The sequence below is a fragment of the Pholis gunnellus genome (assembly GCF_910591455.1).
Source record: "Pholis gunnellus genome assembly, chromosome: 4".
In the NCBI taxonomy this organism is placed as follows: Eukaryota; Metazoa; Chordata; class Actinopteri; order Perciformes; family Pholidae; genus Pholis; species Pholis gunnellus.
Window position 1 is genome coordinate 8,090,684 of NC_136530.1, and position 16,213 is coordinate 8,106,896.

General features: G+C 44.2%; 2 protein-coding genes across 3 annotated transcripts in view; both read right to left on the minus strand.

Annotated features, from left to right (window-relative positions):
- The window catches only part of agbl4 (AGBL carboxypeptidase 4), a gene marked incomplete at both ends in the record, with an annotated part of 242,749 nt that overhangs the window by 58,145 nt on the left and 168,391 nt on the right, over positions 1-16,213 (minus strand). The gene's annotated exons all lie outside the window — the stretch shown is intronic.
- Positions 1,238-8,660, minus strand: bend5 (BEN domain containing 5). 2 transcript variants are annotated; one of them, XM_079157266.1, is made up of 6 exons: positions 8,470-8,660; positions 7,222-7,352; positions 5,921-6,404; positions 4,749-4,897; positions 1,743-1,956; positions 1,238-1,590 (listed from the first exon to the last, which is right to left on the minus strand). In XM_079157266.1, the coding sequence occupies exons 1-6, from the start codon at positions 8,651-8,653 to the stop codon at positions 1,394-1,396; spliced, it is 1,359 nt and encodes a 452-aa protein (XP_079013392.1). In that variant the 5' UTR covers positions 8,654-8,660; the 3' UTR covers positions 1,238-1,393. The 2 variants fall into 2 exon arrangements, with proteins under 2 accessions (XP_079013392.1, XP_079013393.1); XM_079157267.1 differs by lacking the exon at positions 8,470-8,660 and adding an exon at positions 7,437-7,577.

The window sequence follows — 16,213 nt, forward strand, 5'->3', positions numbered from 1 at the left end:
AAAAAACACAAGAAAAAAAGCGGACATTTTCAAAGTTCTGATGGCATAGCTCAGAGGAAACTGTCACTGGAGCGACCTTACTTTGTTCCCCAGTGGCGTGGCTTAAAAAAAAAAAAGAGGGGGGGGTTATTATGGGGTTCAGCAGGCCCAGATGACTTCAAACAGCACAATCGTGTTTCAGACAGCTTTACCCACAGCTAACACTGCTTCCACATGCAGATGACCTCAACCGCGCAGAGCTGTGCCCTGATTCTCTTCCTCGCATTGTCTCGTGCAGCGCAAGCATCTCTTAAGCAGCCCGGCTCAGATCAACTCAATGGGTGTGAATCACGCAGAAAATATAGTACCAAGCCACCTCTCACATTCTCACAGCAAAGTGCAGGTGAAGCTTCATCGCTTCTGCTTACTATACATATACAATCACAGCTTACTAGAAAACCCAGGGGCATACCAGCTCCTGGTGATTGCCAAATCCATTTAAGGCCTTTCTAGGCATCAACATGCCTGTACCACTAAAAACGCATTAAAACAGTCAAATTGTCTGAAAGTGACTTGTTTGATTAAGAGTAACACGAATGCTCACAACTGAAAAGGTCAACGTAAAAAAAACTAAACAAAAATAGCACTCTATAGCCTCGACATTAGAGTTCCCATTACTTCCCATTTTACCTCTGTTAGCTTTGGTCTTTTTAATGAAATAGTTGAGATCGACCTTAAGTTAAGGGGGGGGGGGGCGCACACACTTCTAACTAATCTCTCGAAGCAACAGAATCTCTGCTGCAAAGTGCAATATGGCTATTACCAATCACGACTTGTGCATTCGAGACCTTGCCGTCTCATCTTATGCAGTAAGTACCAGAGCTGTTGTTGAGTAGTCACCAAAATATCAAACTGTTCACACGGCTAAGATCTAACGCGAGCTAGCATCATTATACTATACTTTATCTAGGGAAATAACCTCTTACTTTTTAAAAGTGTAAGGACTAAAAACTATGTTCTGACACAGAACAATAAATCAATTTCTTTTACAATTACATCATATCCTTTCTTTGACACAAATGCACACACGTCAGTAAACCATGTCTCTGTACCAATTCCACTGTAAAGCTTATAAAAACACTCATACCAGCTCATATCAAACTAGTTCACACACATTTCTCACCGGTGGGTAAAGCTGTCTGTCAGCCAATGGGAAAACTGGGCACTGAGTAGCTCTACAGGGAGCTGGGAGGGGGTCTATTTGTTTAACCAATCCAATGTATCTCTTGAAACTGTGACAAACATCCCCCAACCACCCATATCTAATCCCCTCAATATCCTGCCGACCATGGGGAGGGGAGGGGGGAGGGAGGGGGGGGGGGGCAGAAGGCGCTGGCGTGACAACGGTTGATTACTACATGCCATCGTAGCTGAAGTTCTCCATCTTCACTGTCTGTCTGATGAGCAACTTGGATTCCCGCCGCTCCTCGTTCTTGATGGACTTGTTGATGTCCATTATCTTTTCACAAATGTATTTGTTCACTTTGGACAATCTCTGCGTAATCTCTGCACTGTCGGCTGTCTCTTGAGACACTCTGTCGTAGAGACACTCTGCGGAAGGGAGCCAGTGTGAGCAGTCAGACTACATCAGATTAAAAATGGCTGATCTTATCTTTGTCTAGATTCTAATGAACATAATTCAATGATGAAAGAAAATCCTCACTCTGTCACAGTCTTGATTTTACAAGTTTAAGTTATCTTACCTCTGACAATTTTCAGTTTGCTGGGCGACAGCGGAGGTTTGGGCAACGCATCTTTCTTCTTTTTGGTGGCCACTCCAGTGACGCTGCGGTTCTTGAGGGTTTCTGTGCCCCAGATCATTACAGCCAGGTTCTTTGTGAACTTGGAGTCTCCCTGGGTCCGCTGCAGCTGGTGCCACTTCTCCTCCTCCACCCAGATTCCTCCACCGAGGTGCACCTGCAGAGAGGACAGAGCGCACCACATTTAAACATGTGCATCTACAGTCTCTGGTATGTGTTGTCATCTGCACAGTGCCAGAGTGTCTAATGCATTGTGGCTTTTATCGGTTCAGTTTAAAAACAACAGAGCTAGCACGTGAGCACCATGCTCTACTCCGCACGGGCCGGTGTCATCTACTCGACACTTACCGATTGAAGATCCGTCTGCCTCATCCATGGGCACAATAGGTCCTTTTTTATTTTTTAAATAAACAAATGCTATTGCAGTTACCCAACTGTTTCATAAGCTTACAAAGTTGTCAACAAAAAAGAGCTTTACTAAAAGGTCTTCAATAAAATCAATGTCCAACATAATGAAGAAACAAACCTTTGTTCCATAGAAAAATTAAAGTGGACAGAACATGAAGCTTGTCCCTGATGATTCATGTTGCTTCAGGAGCAGCAGTTACAGTGTCATTGTTTATAGATCACCTTTGGAGTAGGGATGGCAATTTCATCAAATCGTATCGATGTTTAAACGTTTACGCAACAAGGGAGGGCATGAGAGGTGACGGAGACAAAAGAACAGTTGGTACCTGGAATAAAAATAACTTCTTGTCATATTTGCTTCTTCTGTCTCTTTACTCGTTTGAAACAAACGGTCGCCTCTCTGTGTCGTCTCACACACGCACCTAAAACCACACCCGAAGCTGCCAGTGGCTCCTCACAGGATGCCGATTGGTCCACGCTCTAGCTTACCGGTCACAAACGCATTACTAGAAGCCTGAGAAGATTTTGGTGCGATATGTGATCCAGCATCTCTCGCGTTATCTCGTAACATCACGAGAATCTTCGCTCTTTTTGGTACCATACTTAGAGGCATGTGATTTTACTGGAAAACAACACATTTGCCGTGTATTGTTAAACCCAGTAATATATTTTATCCTGCGACGTCAACGCTGAACACCGACTTGCCCGATACATTTGTGTTAGGGTGCTGTGGGGTTCGAATCTTCAACGCGACACGTTGGTGTAAAACCTAAATGAATGAGGTAGATCACAGTGTGTCATGGCGGGACACATCTTGGCCGGGACCCATTGAGACCAAATTACAAATCCCATGAAGCACCACTTTCTCCAACCCAGGATACATAAATAAGCTGAGGCCACTGGCTTGCGTGTAGCCTGGATTACCTCCACGATAAACTTAGCCCGTAGCTCTCTACACACTTCCACTGGACGTTGCATAAGCCTGCGCCAAACACTCCAAGCCGATTGCCAGGCGAGGCAGACTGCCCTGGGTTTCTAGGTGAGCTAAATTAGCAGGGGGCATATGTGACTCTCCCGTCTCTCCTCTCTTATCACTGGTAAGTCTTTAGGCTAGCATCCAAAAGGCTTTTCCCTGTGCAGCTAATGTGCTTTAGGCCCACGGCCAGCAGACAAGCTTTTTACTGCCCTTAAGTTAGTCAAGATTGTTTTCATCCTCCCTCCCATTGCTCTCGTTTATCTCTCTCCCTTCACCCATCCATCTCTCCTCCTTCTTTTGTGTACCCCCCCCCTCTCACTAGGGCTAACCTGTCAGTCACTTTAAATTCCTCTCGTGCAAATAATTAATATGGGGTCCCTCATGTGGGAGACTTCTAATTTGCAAGTGTTCTTCACGCTTGAAGTGGCTGCAGGCCCCAGAGCTTGTAGTACCAATTCCCCCCCTGTCATGAGAGACAGGACGCTGTTTGAGTTACAGCGGTGGGGGGGAGGGGGGGGGGTTAAGAACCCTAACAGGCTAATAAACACTGATGATGCTGGCTGGGCTTGCAGGAACAATAATAATCTCCTCAACCTTGTTTACCTGCTAGGGTAGGGTAGGGTAGGCTGATCAACTATGACGCCGTGTTCCCAGGTCCATGGGTGTTAAGAGGAAATACAGCAATTCCTACAGAATCAGGCTACTTCCCACGGTCACCCCCAGGCAGAGAGCCAGGCATACAGGAGAGGGGACTGAAGGATTCAGGATTACTGGGATAATCTTTAAAGTCCTTATCTGTATTGTAACATTTGACTATATCAATTACAGGTTTATTCAAATATATAAGTGGAGAGGTGGACACAGAAAGGAAACATTCTAAATGGATCACTATTGAAATCAAAAGCCTGTTTTACTGCTGACTGACTCAACATTACAAACTAGCTTCTAACAGCCTGTCAGACTTATTTGTTGCATGTTGGACAATGTTAAATGTTTGTCCATCGGTTGTTGAGCGATGGCATCTTTCAGTCCTCTGTTTTGAAATTCAGAGCTGGGGGGAACCCTTTTGTTTACATTTGGATGAGTGATTTTGCATTCAAGAATAAATGTCAAAATACAAGAAAAAATAGAGATGATGGAAATGAAAACCAGAGACAACAGCACATGGAAGGTTGGGATCAGATAAATAGGCATGTGACGAGACAAGACAGCCACAGGTAGTCAGGAAACGCTAACTAAACCAGAAACCATCCACCAGCCGCGACGACAACTAGTGCCATGTGCGTAAAGTGGGGAAGAGGCCACTACGGCGCCTTTGCTCGACCTACGCCCATCTTCAAACTTGCCCTTTATATTGATCTTAATTACACACCTGTAAAGTGCACGGTTGTGATGCTATTGCATTGTCAAAATCTGTCCACAGACAGACAGATACTACTACAGCAGGTGTCTCCAGGGCCACATTTTGCCATTATGACACACAGACTCACGAGGTGAAAACAATAACAAGCCACATGCTGTTGTGGCTGGTAATAAAAAATGTCCCAGAGTCCAGTGAGACTTACCTTCCCATCGTTGCAGGTGTATACTGTTCTGGGGGAGGGGGAGTAGCTGGAACTGGTGTTGGCTTCTTCTCTGCACGTCTCCTGGGCCTCAACAATGGGTTCAACCACTTCAGCCTTGATTGTCTGAGTGCCGTTGTCATGCATAGGCTCTACAGACACAGAGGAAACATTTAACATTGTGGAGACACCAGCAACAAATCTACGTCTATCAGCACTGCAAGATGAGGTTAGGTCAAACGCCGTTCATCAACTGCAAGTAAAGTTGTAGAGTCGAGGGTGACACTAAAATCAGAACAGAGGTCTAGTAGCATGTGACAGAGTTTCCTGGTCTTTACCGCTGGTACAGCGCCCACCTGCTTTTTCTGTTTGCTTCCCGCCTTGAGTGAGCTTCCTTGTGCCTTGTGACAGGGCGGTTATTTTAGCCCAGTAACTAAGCTGGCTTGGTGGCTGGCCATGCTGCGCTCCAATGTAGCTGATGAGTTTTAATATCCGTCAGTGCACTCCATCCCCTGCCCAGCAGCACCCCAGGGTGCTCTAATCTTTAGCCTCTCCATTAGATGGTCCCGCCAGGCGCCCCTGTCCAGATCTACATGGGAGCGGAGCTTAACACCAGCCTCTGGAAAAGCTTGGGTTTGGACACTACTGCACAATGCAATGACACCACTTTTAAATCACACTTAAAGTGCCTTTTCTCAACTTCCTGTATTGGACTTACTACTTTACCATTGCTGGATAATAATGGCATTGTTGTATTATGTGTGTCTTTTAAACTGTAACACCTATCTGTTATTTTTTAAATAACTGCCACTTTCATCTATATATGTATTAGTATGTTCACTCTCATCATAAGTCCACTCTGTCAACCTAAAAAGCAAGTGATACTAAAGCTCCCTAACTCAAAGTTGATCTACTTCAGTTCTATTTATAACTTTATCAGTGTATCTTGATTTCAGAAGAATAAACCGATTTTTAACAGCAGTCCTAAATGCTCATGTACATCTAGACTAAAAAGACAAAGTCTAAAACTGAATTGTAGTTATACGACTATATATGTACTCATTTTTCAATATCACAATTCTTTAAATGACTGAAGGTCAAAGGTTACTAGTAAACTTTGAGGCATACACGTCATTGATTTGCGTGTTGGGCTGTGCATGCTCCTTGTCTCTCACCGCTGCCCAGTCGCATGAGAAGTACGTCTTGCAGCCTCCTGTTGAAGTCCCTAAGTTCTTTGACTTCTGTCAGCAAGCTGCCATATTCCTTCAGCTTCTTGGCCTGCTGCACCAGCTGCCTGCGGGTTCTCTCCAGCTCCTGCTGCAGCCTCCTCATCTCCTCCTCCTGTTGCCTGTAGCTATGCACCAGCTCCTCGTACAGGACTCTAGGAACCACTGCCGGAACTACCCCAGACACACAATCCGTGTCCACCTCCAAATGCTGTTGTTGTTGTTGCTGCTGGTGATGATGATGCTGATGCTCTGCCTCCATATCTTCATCTTCGTCATCTGCATCCTCTCCCTCCTCAGCCAGCCGGTCCTCATCCAGGTCCTCATCGCCCTCCACACAGGAGCTGGCTGCATTTCTCTCCAGGCGAGCCACTACTGCTGCCAGGCTCTTGGAGGAGTTGGAAAGGGGGCGTCCATGGTCCTGAGACAGGGCCTGAAGAAAGCAATAACTGTCAATTTAGGGAACAAATAGGCCAGTGAAATGAAATTTGACCTTTAATAACTCGAAAGTTTAACATATGAACACAATTTTTCACAGAATTTCCCAAATCTCCCGGCATCATTGACAAATTGCACTTCATATGTGACAAATAGTGGTTCCATTCAACAATTTGACGGCCAAACAGAGAGAAGAATCACACATCAATCTAAAGAGGACATGACAGACTGCAAACACTCTGTTTGGACTGTGCAGATCTCAATAGGAACTGGGAGAACAGGAGTCACTGAGTTCTTTGATGAGCCGCTCAGAGGATTTGTCCGCGAAAGGGCAGCTGTCCAGAGTGCTGAATTTGTGTTAATCCAGCATATGGTAAAAATAGCGTGGGGGATTTTGGGTGTCAGCCAAGTTTATGGAAATGTAACATTGTATCATCAATAGATATATTTAAATACAAGACTATTTATGTGTCGGGATCAACACGATACATGTCACACATGCATTCACACTTCCAATGCTTTTTTTTCTATGGGCAAAAATATTTAGGGTCCACACGGACACGACAAAAGATTGTCAATATAAGTAATTTAAGTGGTATATGTTGCTAGTGCATTTTTGTGACTCGTTATTGATTATTGCACCCACAAACATGGCTGATTATATTTACTTATTTTAGATGATACACTAATTTCTATTAATAGATAAGCCTAATGTCAGCAGGATCAAGGGGCAGTGTGACTCAATGTCATGATACTGGTATCATTGTACAAACTCCAAAATAACACAACTAGACTAATCTAGGTGAGCCTACCTTTTTATGCCTGAGTGGCATTCTCTCCTCTCCAAAATGGTTTTCGATAGAGTTTCCTGAATTCTTGATGGACATCTTGGGAATTTTCATCTTCTTTTGCATTATACTGTCTTCAAATTCCTCTACTGTATCTGTGAAGTGCAGAAATAGAAGCAGGAAGAAACTCATAAAAGTTTCCAAAAAGTTGGATGGATTTTCATGAAACGTTAAAGTACCTGCAGAATTATTTCATCCATTTGTCCAACTCGAGCAGAGGGCGTTTTGTCTCTCCATTCTGCTAGATCAAACTAACTTTAGCACTCTTAGAATAACATATTTGTAGGGTGTTGCGATACAAAACGTCCTGGCTACAAAGCGCTTCAAGATAACTGCTGCCGTGAAGGTGTTAGTTAGATCGTACCGCAGCCCAGACAGCTCAGATTCGGGGATTAGTGATGTAGCTAGTTAAAGATCGGGGCATAGAAAACGTCCGTGAGCAAACATCACCGTAGCTGGAGCTAGCGTTGAGCAAATCGTTTCACTTCAGCACATGATGCGCCGTCATGAAACAGCCATGACGTTGACATGTTACTGACAGACGTTGTCTCCATTAATATCCGAGACGATGACCGCAGCACCGCATCCTCTCTGTGGCACAAACCAACAGCTAAGCCCAGCTAACAAGCTAACCGCAACCCACCAAAGCGCTAATGCTAGCGGCTCGCCTACACTTACAAACCTCTACACAAATCGATAATGGGTCAACCGCGGGCTGTCACATGTGTGTATCATGCACTGACAGCGCTGCGTCTGCACGCAGCTAACGAGCGCGTCAGTGCTAACATGCTAACGCGGAACGAACACACGTCAAGCTAGCAAGCGTTAGCTTTCCGTGTTGTAAACAACCGTTGTGACTGGCTAACGTTGCATGCCACGTATTTAGCGAAACAAGCAGTACTGCTCTGTCGAAACAAGAGAGACAACTCTTGGAAAACGATCACACTGAGTGTAACAAATCTGTAAAGCATTGACGACAAGGTAATGACTATCTCCCAAACTTATCTTAGCATATCTGACTAGCTTATCTAGCTAGCCGAGGACGTTGTTGTGGCTATCAGTGTCAGATTCCAGCTGATCACGTCTTGACAGATCGGACAAAACCACTTGCTTTGACACCTTGACACGTCTCCGCACATGAACGTTACTCGGACAGACAGGAAAAACATCTTTGAAAAATACAAACGCTGATGTGTTAAGAGGGCAACTTACCTGCAAGGGCAAGGATCTGTGCTTCGCACGGCTGGCCTGCGCTGCCATTCTCTTCAGTTCTGTGAACCAGATACACCTTCTGATTATCAAAATCTGTTTTGTGCAGAGGTCTGAAATCTTCGACATTTAAAACGGGCAACGCGTAGCACATATCGTCTTCAAAGAATCTAACAAAAGCATACATTATTTTACTTCTCTTTGGTCCTGCACTTTGGATATGGTTGACAGTTTTTCCTCACAAAGTATTAAAAAAAATATATACACATAGGGGGGTTGGGTATGGTGTCTGCGCTCGGCTAGTCTTGCCTGGTCCACATCACCAGGGTTGATCATCAAGGCATAAGTAATAGACGTGACAGTAACTTTGCTGTTCAGAGATGCTCAGATACACAAGTATTCAACTGTTTTCATATATCTGCGTCATAAACATTTGAACAACAATCCTCCCTTGCACCTGTAGTGTGAATATAATATTAAAAAGGCTTCATATTTCTCTCAAATTTGAACTATTTGCAAAGAACAAGATTTACAAAATACCAACTTTAACATATGATATGATATCTCAAGTATTGTTTCAGGTGATTCAGCAGGATATTTCAAATATCCAGGGTCATTACCTTTCTCAAATTAGACACCGATTACCTCTCACCCAGTCTCATAAGAAAACAGTTTCAGGGAACTGCAGTGAGAAAAGCCACCAAGATGATTACCTGCCTGGTCAGATTTCATTGGTCTCTGTGCGCTTTCATGTGTTTCCTGGTGTACACCTTTCATCTGCTCCTTGTATCACAACAGAAAGATTTAAGGCCGGCTGACAGAAATGAACTCTTTGTTATTGTTAGACAGCCAGGTGGTTATAAACACAGGATGGATTTCTCTCAGTTGTTACTCTAATGGAGAGCACCACAGTCGATAAATGACACTAACAATTTCGTTCTGCCTCGGCTGCTGTAATTGAAAAGTAACTGATGCAGAACTATACGGAGCATTTTTTCTTCTCTGATATTTCGTTTCATAGTTTCAGGCATTTAGTTAGTTATGATTAGGCCTGTTTCAAATGCCAGCTTCCCCAAGATGTTTGTTCACTGTGCTGTATGACCGGTTCCAGAGTCTGTTAGATGTATACAAGAGAATTTAAAAAACAAACAAACAAAGTGATCACAGTAACTCCCAGAAGAGTATAACCGTCATTTTATGTCAGTTATTGGAGCAGTATTTTGGGCTGTTTTGTTCGTTACATCTTCCAAGCGATGAGTTTGATTTGGGAGACTAGTTCGCTTCATTTTTCTGTGAAGAAGCATTACGTTGAACTATCAAAACATTCTTATACATTTACAGGAGCAAAATTGTGCAACAAGTTTTATAAATGGTATTATTTCAGTTTTTAAGGCTGTGCCATGGTTATTTCCTAAACACCGTTGCACTGACACTTTGACAGAGCCCCACAAACTACAACAGGAAGGAGAGTGATGGACAAGAGATTTGAGCAGCTTCTCAACAAGTCTAACTAACAAAGGATTACTGCTAATCTAAGCTTCTGTTTCGATGGCTCTCCTCTGCTCACGGCTGGGCTTGTCAACGTAAGGCTGCTCGGTTTTTGGAGCTTTCTGTCTTTGAAGTGGCCAGTGTTTAAACCACGATGTTACTCCGGCAAGTTCAAATCAAAAACTCCCTTTATGTTGGTTTTATGTAGGTGCACCAAAGAGTGGAGTCTGCCTGGAGACACAATAAATGTTAAGCTCAACTAAATTTATTTTTCTTTATATTACAGACATTTCTGAATGTGAGAATGTACCCCCCCCTCTGAACACTTTGTAAACTCACCACAGTCCCTTATTTCCATTTATTTACCACCTGTATTGTCGCCATGTGAATACCGATAGCACAATTTAATACTTCGGAACTCTTTATAAGGTACTGTACATCCCGTCAGCTTCTGTGAGAACTACTTTCATGCACCGAAAGTCTCGCAACTTAACCCACGTGCTCCCCTTTCCTCACTGTAATTATCTCATGCTACGTTGCTCCGCTGCACCGCTGAGCGCTCTTGTTCGGCTTCATACAGGTCACAGGGCTCCATTGAACGCACTGTTTTGTGCACCTTTTTTGTGTAACATATAGAATGTGTACAATTTTATATACACTATGCACTGTCATTTGTCACTGCAGCGTCTATGCCAGTATACACACAATATGGTATTATCATATGTTCTTGATAATCTCTCTCTCTCACACATTAAAGGACTATAAACATGTAAATAGAGAGGAGTTGGTTGCCACTTTCAGTTGAGTAAGAAATGACCTTTCCACATCCAAAACGCTATTAATTCCTAACACTTTAAATATCAGTTAAATGCTGTGTGTCCATTGTTGTTTGTTGACTTTTAATTTATAAATCCAATCAGCTCTTTTTTTAAGTAGTTACTGAAGCATACAAACTTCAAACTAAACTATCGGCATGCTGATGAGCTGAAGATACAGTGATTGATTCAAGTTGAAGTTGAACTGCAGATTATATTTCAGCTATGGTTTTTCTCCATGGGGCCAGTTGATCGGGTAAAGAGAAGAGTCAGGACAGAAGCCAGACATCATGTCCTGCCTATTAGCTCCACACTGCCAGGCTCATCTATCTTTATTGGTCATCCATTAGCTTGTATTAAAGGGAGACACGGGATAATAGCAGTAATGATGCTGATGATGGAATTAGACTGCGGGTATACACACGTCATCATTGCAGTGTTGCGCCTGGAATCATAAAGAGTTCCCACCGACAAACGGACAGATGGACGACCGGATTCAATAAACGACCACTTTATTCCTCCGATAAGTGCGACGGACAATTATAGTGAGAGAAGGAGAACAAGACGACATCTTGCAATTGACATGCTTGGGGGTGTGTACGTCGCCTCAACGGCACGTAGACAGTCAATCTACAGGCAGCACCTGTGCCAATCTGCAGGACGGACAGATGCTGGTACAGGTGTGTGCGTGATGATGGCTGGCAGGGGTCGGGCGCCAGCCTGAGCAGCATCACACAGACAACAGACCCAGCAAAATGACGATGCCAGGCATTAGACAGCTGGGACGGAGGGATCATTAAGGCAACTTTCTGGAAAGATGCTCCAAGATCAGGAAAGCACCGAGCAAAATGAAGATATGGGTGTCTGGCTCCAAGACGACGGATTCAGAGGAGCGTAAACGTCTTTTATGGGCAACGTGCCACCGCGATCAATCACAAGTGTTTACAGTCCGGGGTAAAACCGCTTTCCTATTTCGGTTGGAGGCACGTCACCAGTCGTTCTCTTATTATGCCTCTTAATTAGCTCCGCATGAATTACTAATCAACCATGAAGAAGGCATTCACCAATTTAAAAAGTGATAGCCCATGAAATGAACAGCACAGTCTCATACAAGCACATCAGCTACTAATGCCGCAGGGCCCGAAAACAGACCTTTGACTGAAAGAGAGAGACAGAACGAAGAACATGGAGCACACACACACACACACACACACACACTGAGGCAAACCTTATTGTGACTAAATCCCTCATTAAGTTTTTAGAGTGGTATCAGCACCGGCCCTGCCACCATGCTGTGTACACTCAGTGATCCACCCACGAGACATTGATCTTCTTCATAAGGAACATAATGGCCACCAGAAATACTGATCATATTTCAGCACCAGTCAATTCAGTTCATTAGGGCCGCTCTACCTCCAACTGCGGCCCTGTATTGATCTTGCCCCTGTCACCAGACTGTTATTCTCCGCTAACTAGATCGGGAACTCACAAAACTGCAATTTATACAGTGGCAACAGCAAGTCCAACAACAGATACGGGGAACAAACAAGCAAAAAATACATAAAAGACCAAATATTGCCCCATCTGTGTCGCAGCAGCGCGGACCGTCCGCCTCTGCGCCCTTTTTAAGTCGGCATCAAATGTCACACACCACACAAGGAATCCTAAAAGTATCAAAGCTCTCCCTGGGTTTCACAGACATTTTATTTTATGCCTCTAATACCTTTTCCGCCGTCTCTTCCTCTAATCTCCACTTATCTGGCAGCCAGGTGAGCTGCTGCACATGGCTGGTGGGCAAGCTTTGGTCTGTGGGAATACAGCTCATCCTAATGGTATTTCTCCCCCTTTTCCTCCTCTTCCCTTTGCTTCTCGTGCCCGTTCCTCCCGGGTGGCTGTCAGAGAGAGACGGAGGCAGCCAGAGAACTTCTCATTGCTGCTGTAGCTGACAGCAGGGAGCCACTGGGATTGTTCGAGCGACCACAGCCGCCCGTCATGCGGAGGGGCAGCCAGGCTCACAGGTGCACAGCATCTGACAGATAATAGCAGATAAAGCCCAGGCCGCCCAGCAGCTCGCTCCCCGCTAGGGGATGGGGGACCCATGGTGGTGGGGTGATGGATCAGATGTGGGGGGGAGGCCAGCCTTACACAGACCCACCTCACACACACACACTAGTCAAGGACAAACAAGGTCACAGATCTCAAAGAATCCTCCACAGAATCCTTCCTGCAGCACACTGTAAGATTGGTTCTGAGCTTAATACATTACCACAGAGTGTGCTGCTGCGTCTGAAAGAAGCACATCAAAACTCAGCAGTATTCCATTGTGCGCTGCTCTTTTATTAATCTTGTTTTAATTTCTATTGAAAGAGCTGCAAGTCCCCAACGTACAATAAAATCTGTTCTTGCCACAGAGCTTTTTTTTCTCCCCTTGTACCCTCAATCTATTTCATGTTTTTAATCGTATCCAAATTTCCATCTTAGCGAGCAATATCTAAACTCTCCGGTGAGCGAAACGCAAACACATTTTCATCCGTTTGAGCTCAAATAATGCTGACCCAAACCTATTGAAATCGGTGGTAAATCCGTGGCATCTCCCGTGTGATGTGAGAAACACAGTCTAGCTCTCTGTCAATGCTGAGACACATTTAGCTCTGTGGCGGAGAAAACAGTCAAGACAAATTTGGCAATCAGGTGCAGCATGGCCTGAGACACATCGCCTGACAACACTCCACACCTTTGTTGTCACTGAGCTGCCGCCTCTGAGAGACAAGTACACAGCATTCTAAGGTGACATTTGTCCTGTTCCACAAATAAAGGGACTACGTCTGCAGAGGTTTGACAATATTTGTCGTTACCTATGAATCCATAATTATCCTCCAGGGCTGAAGACCATACTCTGTTTTGGACAAATATTTCTCAATCTAATATCACTTCGAACATGTGCACTGTTGGAAACAATTAGCAATTCATTAAATATTTCCGTTGAATGTCTGCTCTAACTGGCTTGTTGACTGTGATTGGCCTGTGGAAATCTGTATCAGTCCTTGGTCTCCAATAGAAGTCAGTGCAAAGTCACACACACACACACACACACACACGCACACACACACAGCACAGCAGGGTGGCATAATGACTTCACTGAATTTAATGGACTTGGGTTCAAGCGTCTGCTGTGTTGAAGTTTCCTGCAGAAAGACCGAGGCTGCTGTTCTATATGAACCTGACGGCTGATCCGCGAGTGAAAGCAGGGCAATTAAAAGTAGAATTTCCCTACGGAAATCAATAATGTATAAAATGTGTATTTATACATACAGTCCTCTACATACACACTCATTGGGCATACATGCTCCACACGTAGATCTGACAGAAGGACCGAGGCACAGACTGAAGAGAGGCTGATAACGACCTTGACCATGGCAGCAGTGAGTATCTCCTGGCAACGTACACCTGCAGAATATTTTCATACTTCATAGACGGGTTATCATATTAACAATTCATCGTAGCGGTAAAGCCCTATACTATTAGTAACAGGTACCGCCCCGATGCGCCGATATATAGCATCCTGCATGCCCAGAAGCAAAGAGAATGCAATAAGTTGTGAATAACATAGTGGTTGTTTAGAAAGACCACACACACACACACACACACACACACACACACACACACACACACACACACACACACACACACACACACACACACACACACACACACACACACACACACACACACACACACACACACACACACACACACACACACACACAGAGTCCAAAAACTCAATCCAGCAGCCATAACACAGAGACAGAGTGGCATCAACCTCTATTATCTAGTCCCTATGCTGCTAACACAAAAGGCTCCCTGGAACAAAAATCCAATCAGCCCTCTCTAGGAGGATTTGCTCCACAGCAGTGCTCAGCAACACTGGTGGCTCTGCTGGTGACAAAGAAATAATCTCAGAGCCCACAGCCTGTTTACTGCCTTCATCACATCGCCCTTTTAGAAAGTGGACAGACAAAGTCTGTGTTTCTCTGTTGTCATTTACTGTCCTCTGAGTTTAGCACTCTCTCTCCATCTCTCCCCCCTTTCCTGCACGCAAAAACACGAAAGACACGGTTGACTGTGTGTACAGTGCGTGAAATTACCTTATTTGCGACACAGGGAATATTTACTCGAAGAATTAGCAATATATGCATGACGTCAAAAAAAACAACATTCAGGCATTTAGGCTAGAGGAAGGTTTTAAACAATTGTTTAATAATGGCAAATATTTTGGAAATATTTTCAATATTGTGCTGACCCTTCCTTCTGGTCCCTATCGCTCACAGTCCTCCATTCTTCGTCTGGTAAATTATCACACTCGTTCTCCATTTATTAGCATGCTGCTGCTGATTTAGCTCCGCTGCTGAGAAGCCTTTAACAAAATCAACTGGAAAATACTCAATATGAAGCGGCCAACGCACCGCTCTCCCTTCCCCCTCTCCATCCTTCATCTCCTTCTCTGTTTGTTTTATGTGAGTTTTTTTTTTTTAACCACATCAAAATGGAGGCAAAGTAATGAAGAGGAGGGAGATAAAATATGCAAATGCACAGAGAAAGGATATAATTAGGGCAATAATAGGAAGTGTTGTTTTCACAGCTGCTCATTTACACAAAAGCCTGCCTTTTTTTTCTCCATATAAATAATGTTCTTCGCTGTTTCTTCTCTCTCTTCTTCCCTCCCTCAAGGTGCAAAGTCTTGTGCTCCACTAAAAACAAATCTCTGCAGCTCCCCAGCCCGAAGCCAGTCAACCACTCAGTGATCGAGCCACCCAGAGATTTCTATCAGCTCAGGTATGTACCACATGCCTGGGTGGCGAGCAGGAGGCTGTACACAGGTTGTTTCAAACATTTCTTGGAGTTCGGTTAGGAATAAAGTGCAAGAGGCGCATACTTACTTTAAAGTACAATATATGATATTCAGAGCATTAATAAAGCATCAAACAACTATTTGCTGTTTAAAGATATAGTGGAGTAACTCTCCATCTGTGTGTGTTGTAGTCAGAGCTTCTCTGTGCTTTGTTCACATTGCCGGGCCGGCCGTGTGTGGCTTTTAGTGCACGTTAGTGCTCACAGCCGTTCGCTTGATGGTAAAATGAGGGCTTAATGAATGAGTGTACGTTTCAGTGCAACACAAAAGGGGTATCGGTCCGGCCGATAAAGATCGGCTGATGAAAGTCTGTACATTGGACAAGAAAGAAACTGGTACACACGAGGGGTTAACTTTCCTTTTTTTCTGCAAGCATAAGGAAAGAAAGATTAATGTTCTGACACAAACGTGTTTTCTTCAAAGTCAAATGGGAATGGTACCACCTCAAAGAGTTGAAATATTCTCCCTGTGTTTCATGAAGCAAGCATTAGAAGTGGGAGGGAAACTCCTACCACAGCACTATGACAGAACTCCA

Bases quoted from the DNA above. Each gene is read 5' to 3' on its own strand.
- bend5 (XM_079157266.1), bottom strand. From the start codon at position 8,653: ATGTATGCTTTTGTTAGATTCTTTGAAGACGATATGTGCTACGCGTTG. The intron at 7,353-8,469 runs GTAAGTTGCCCT...TGCACTTCACAG, and splicing joins ACAGATCCTTGCCCTTGCAG to ATACAGTAGAGGAATTTGAA. The intron at 1,957-4,748 runs GTAAGTCTCACT...TCCTCTCTGCAG, and splicing joins ACACCTGCAACGATGGGAAG to GTGCACCTCGGTGGAGGAAT.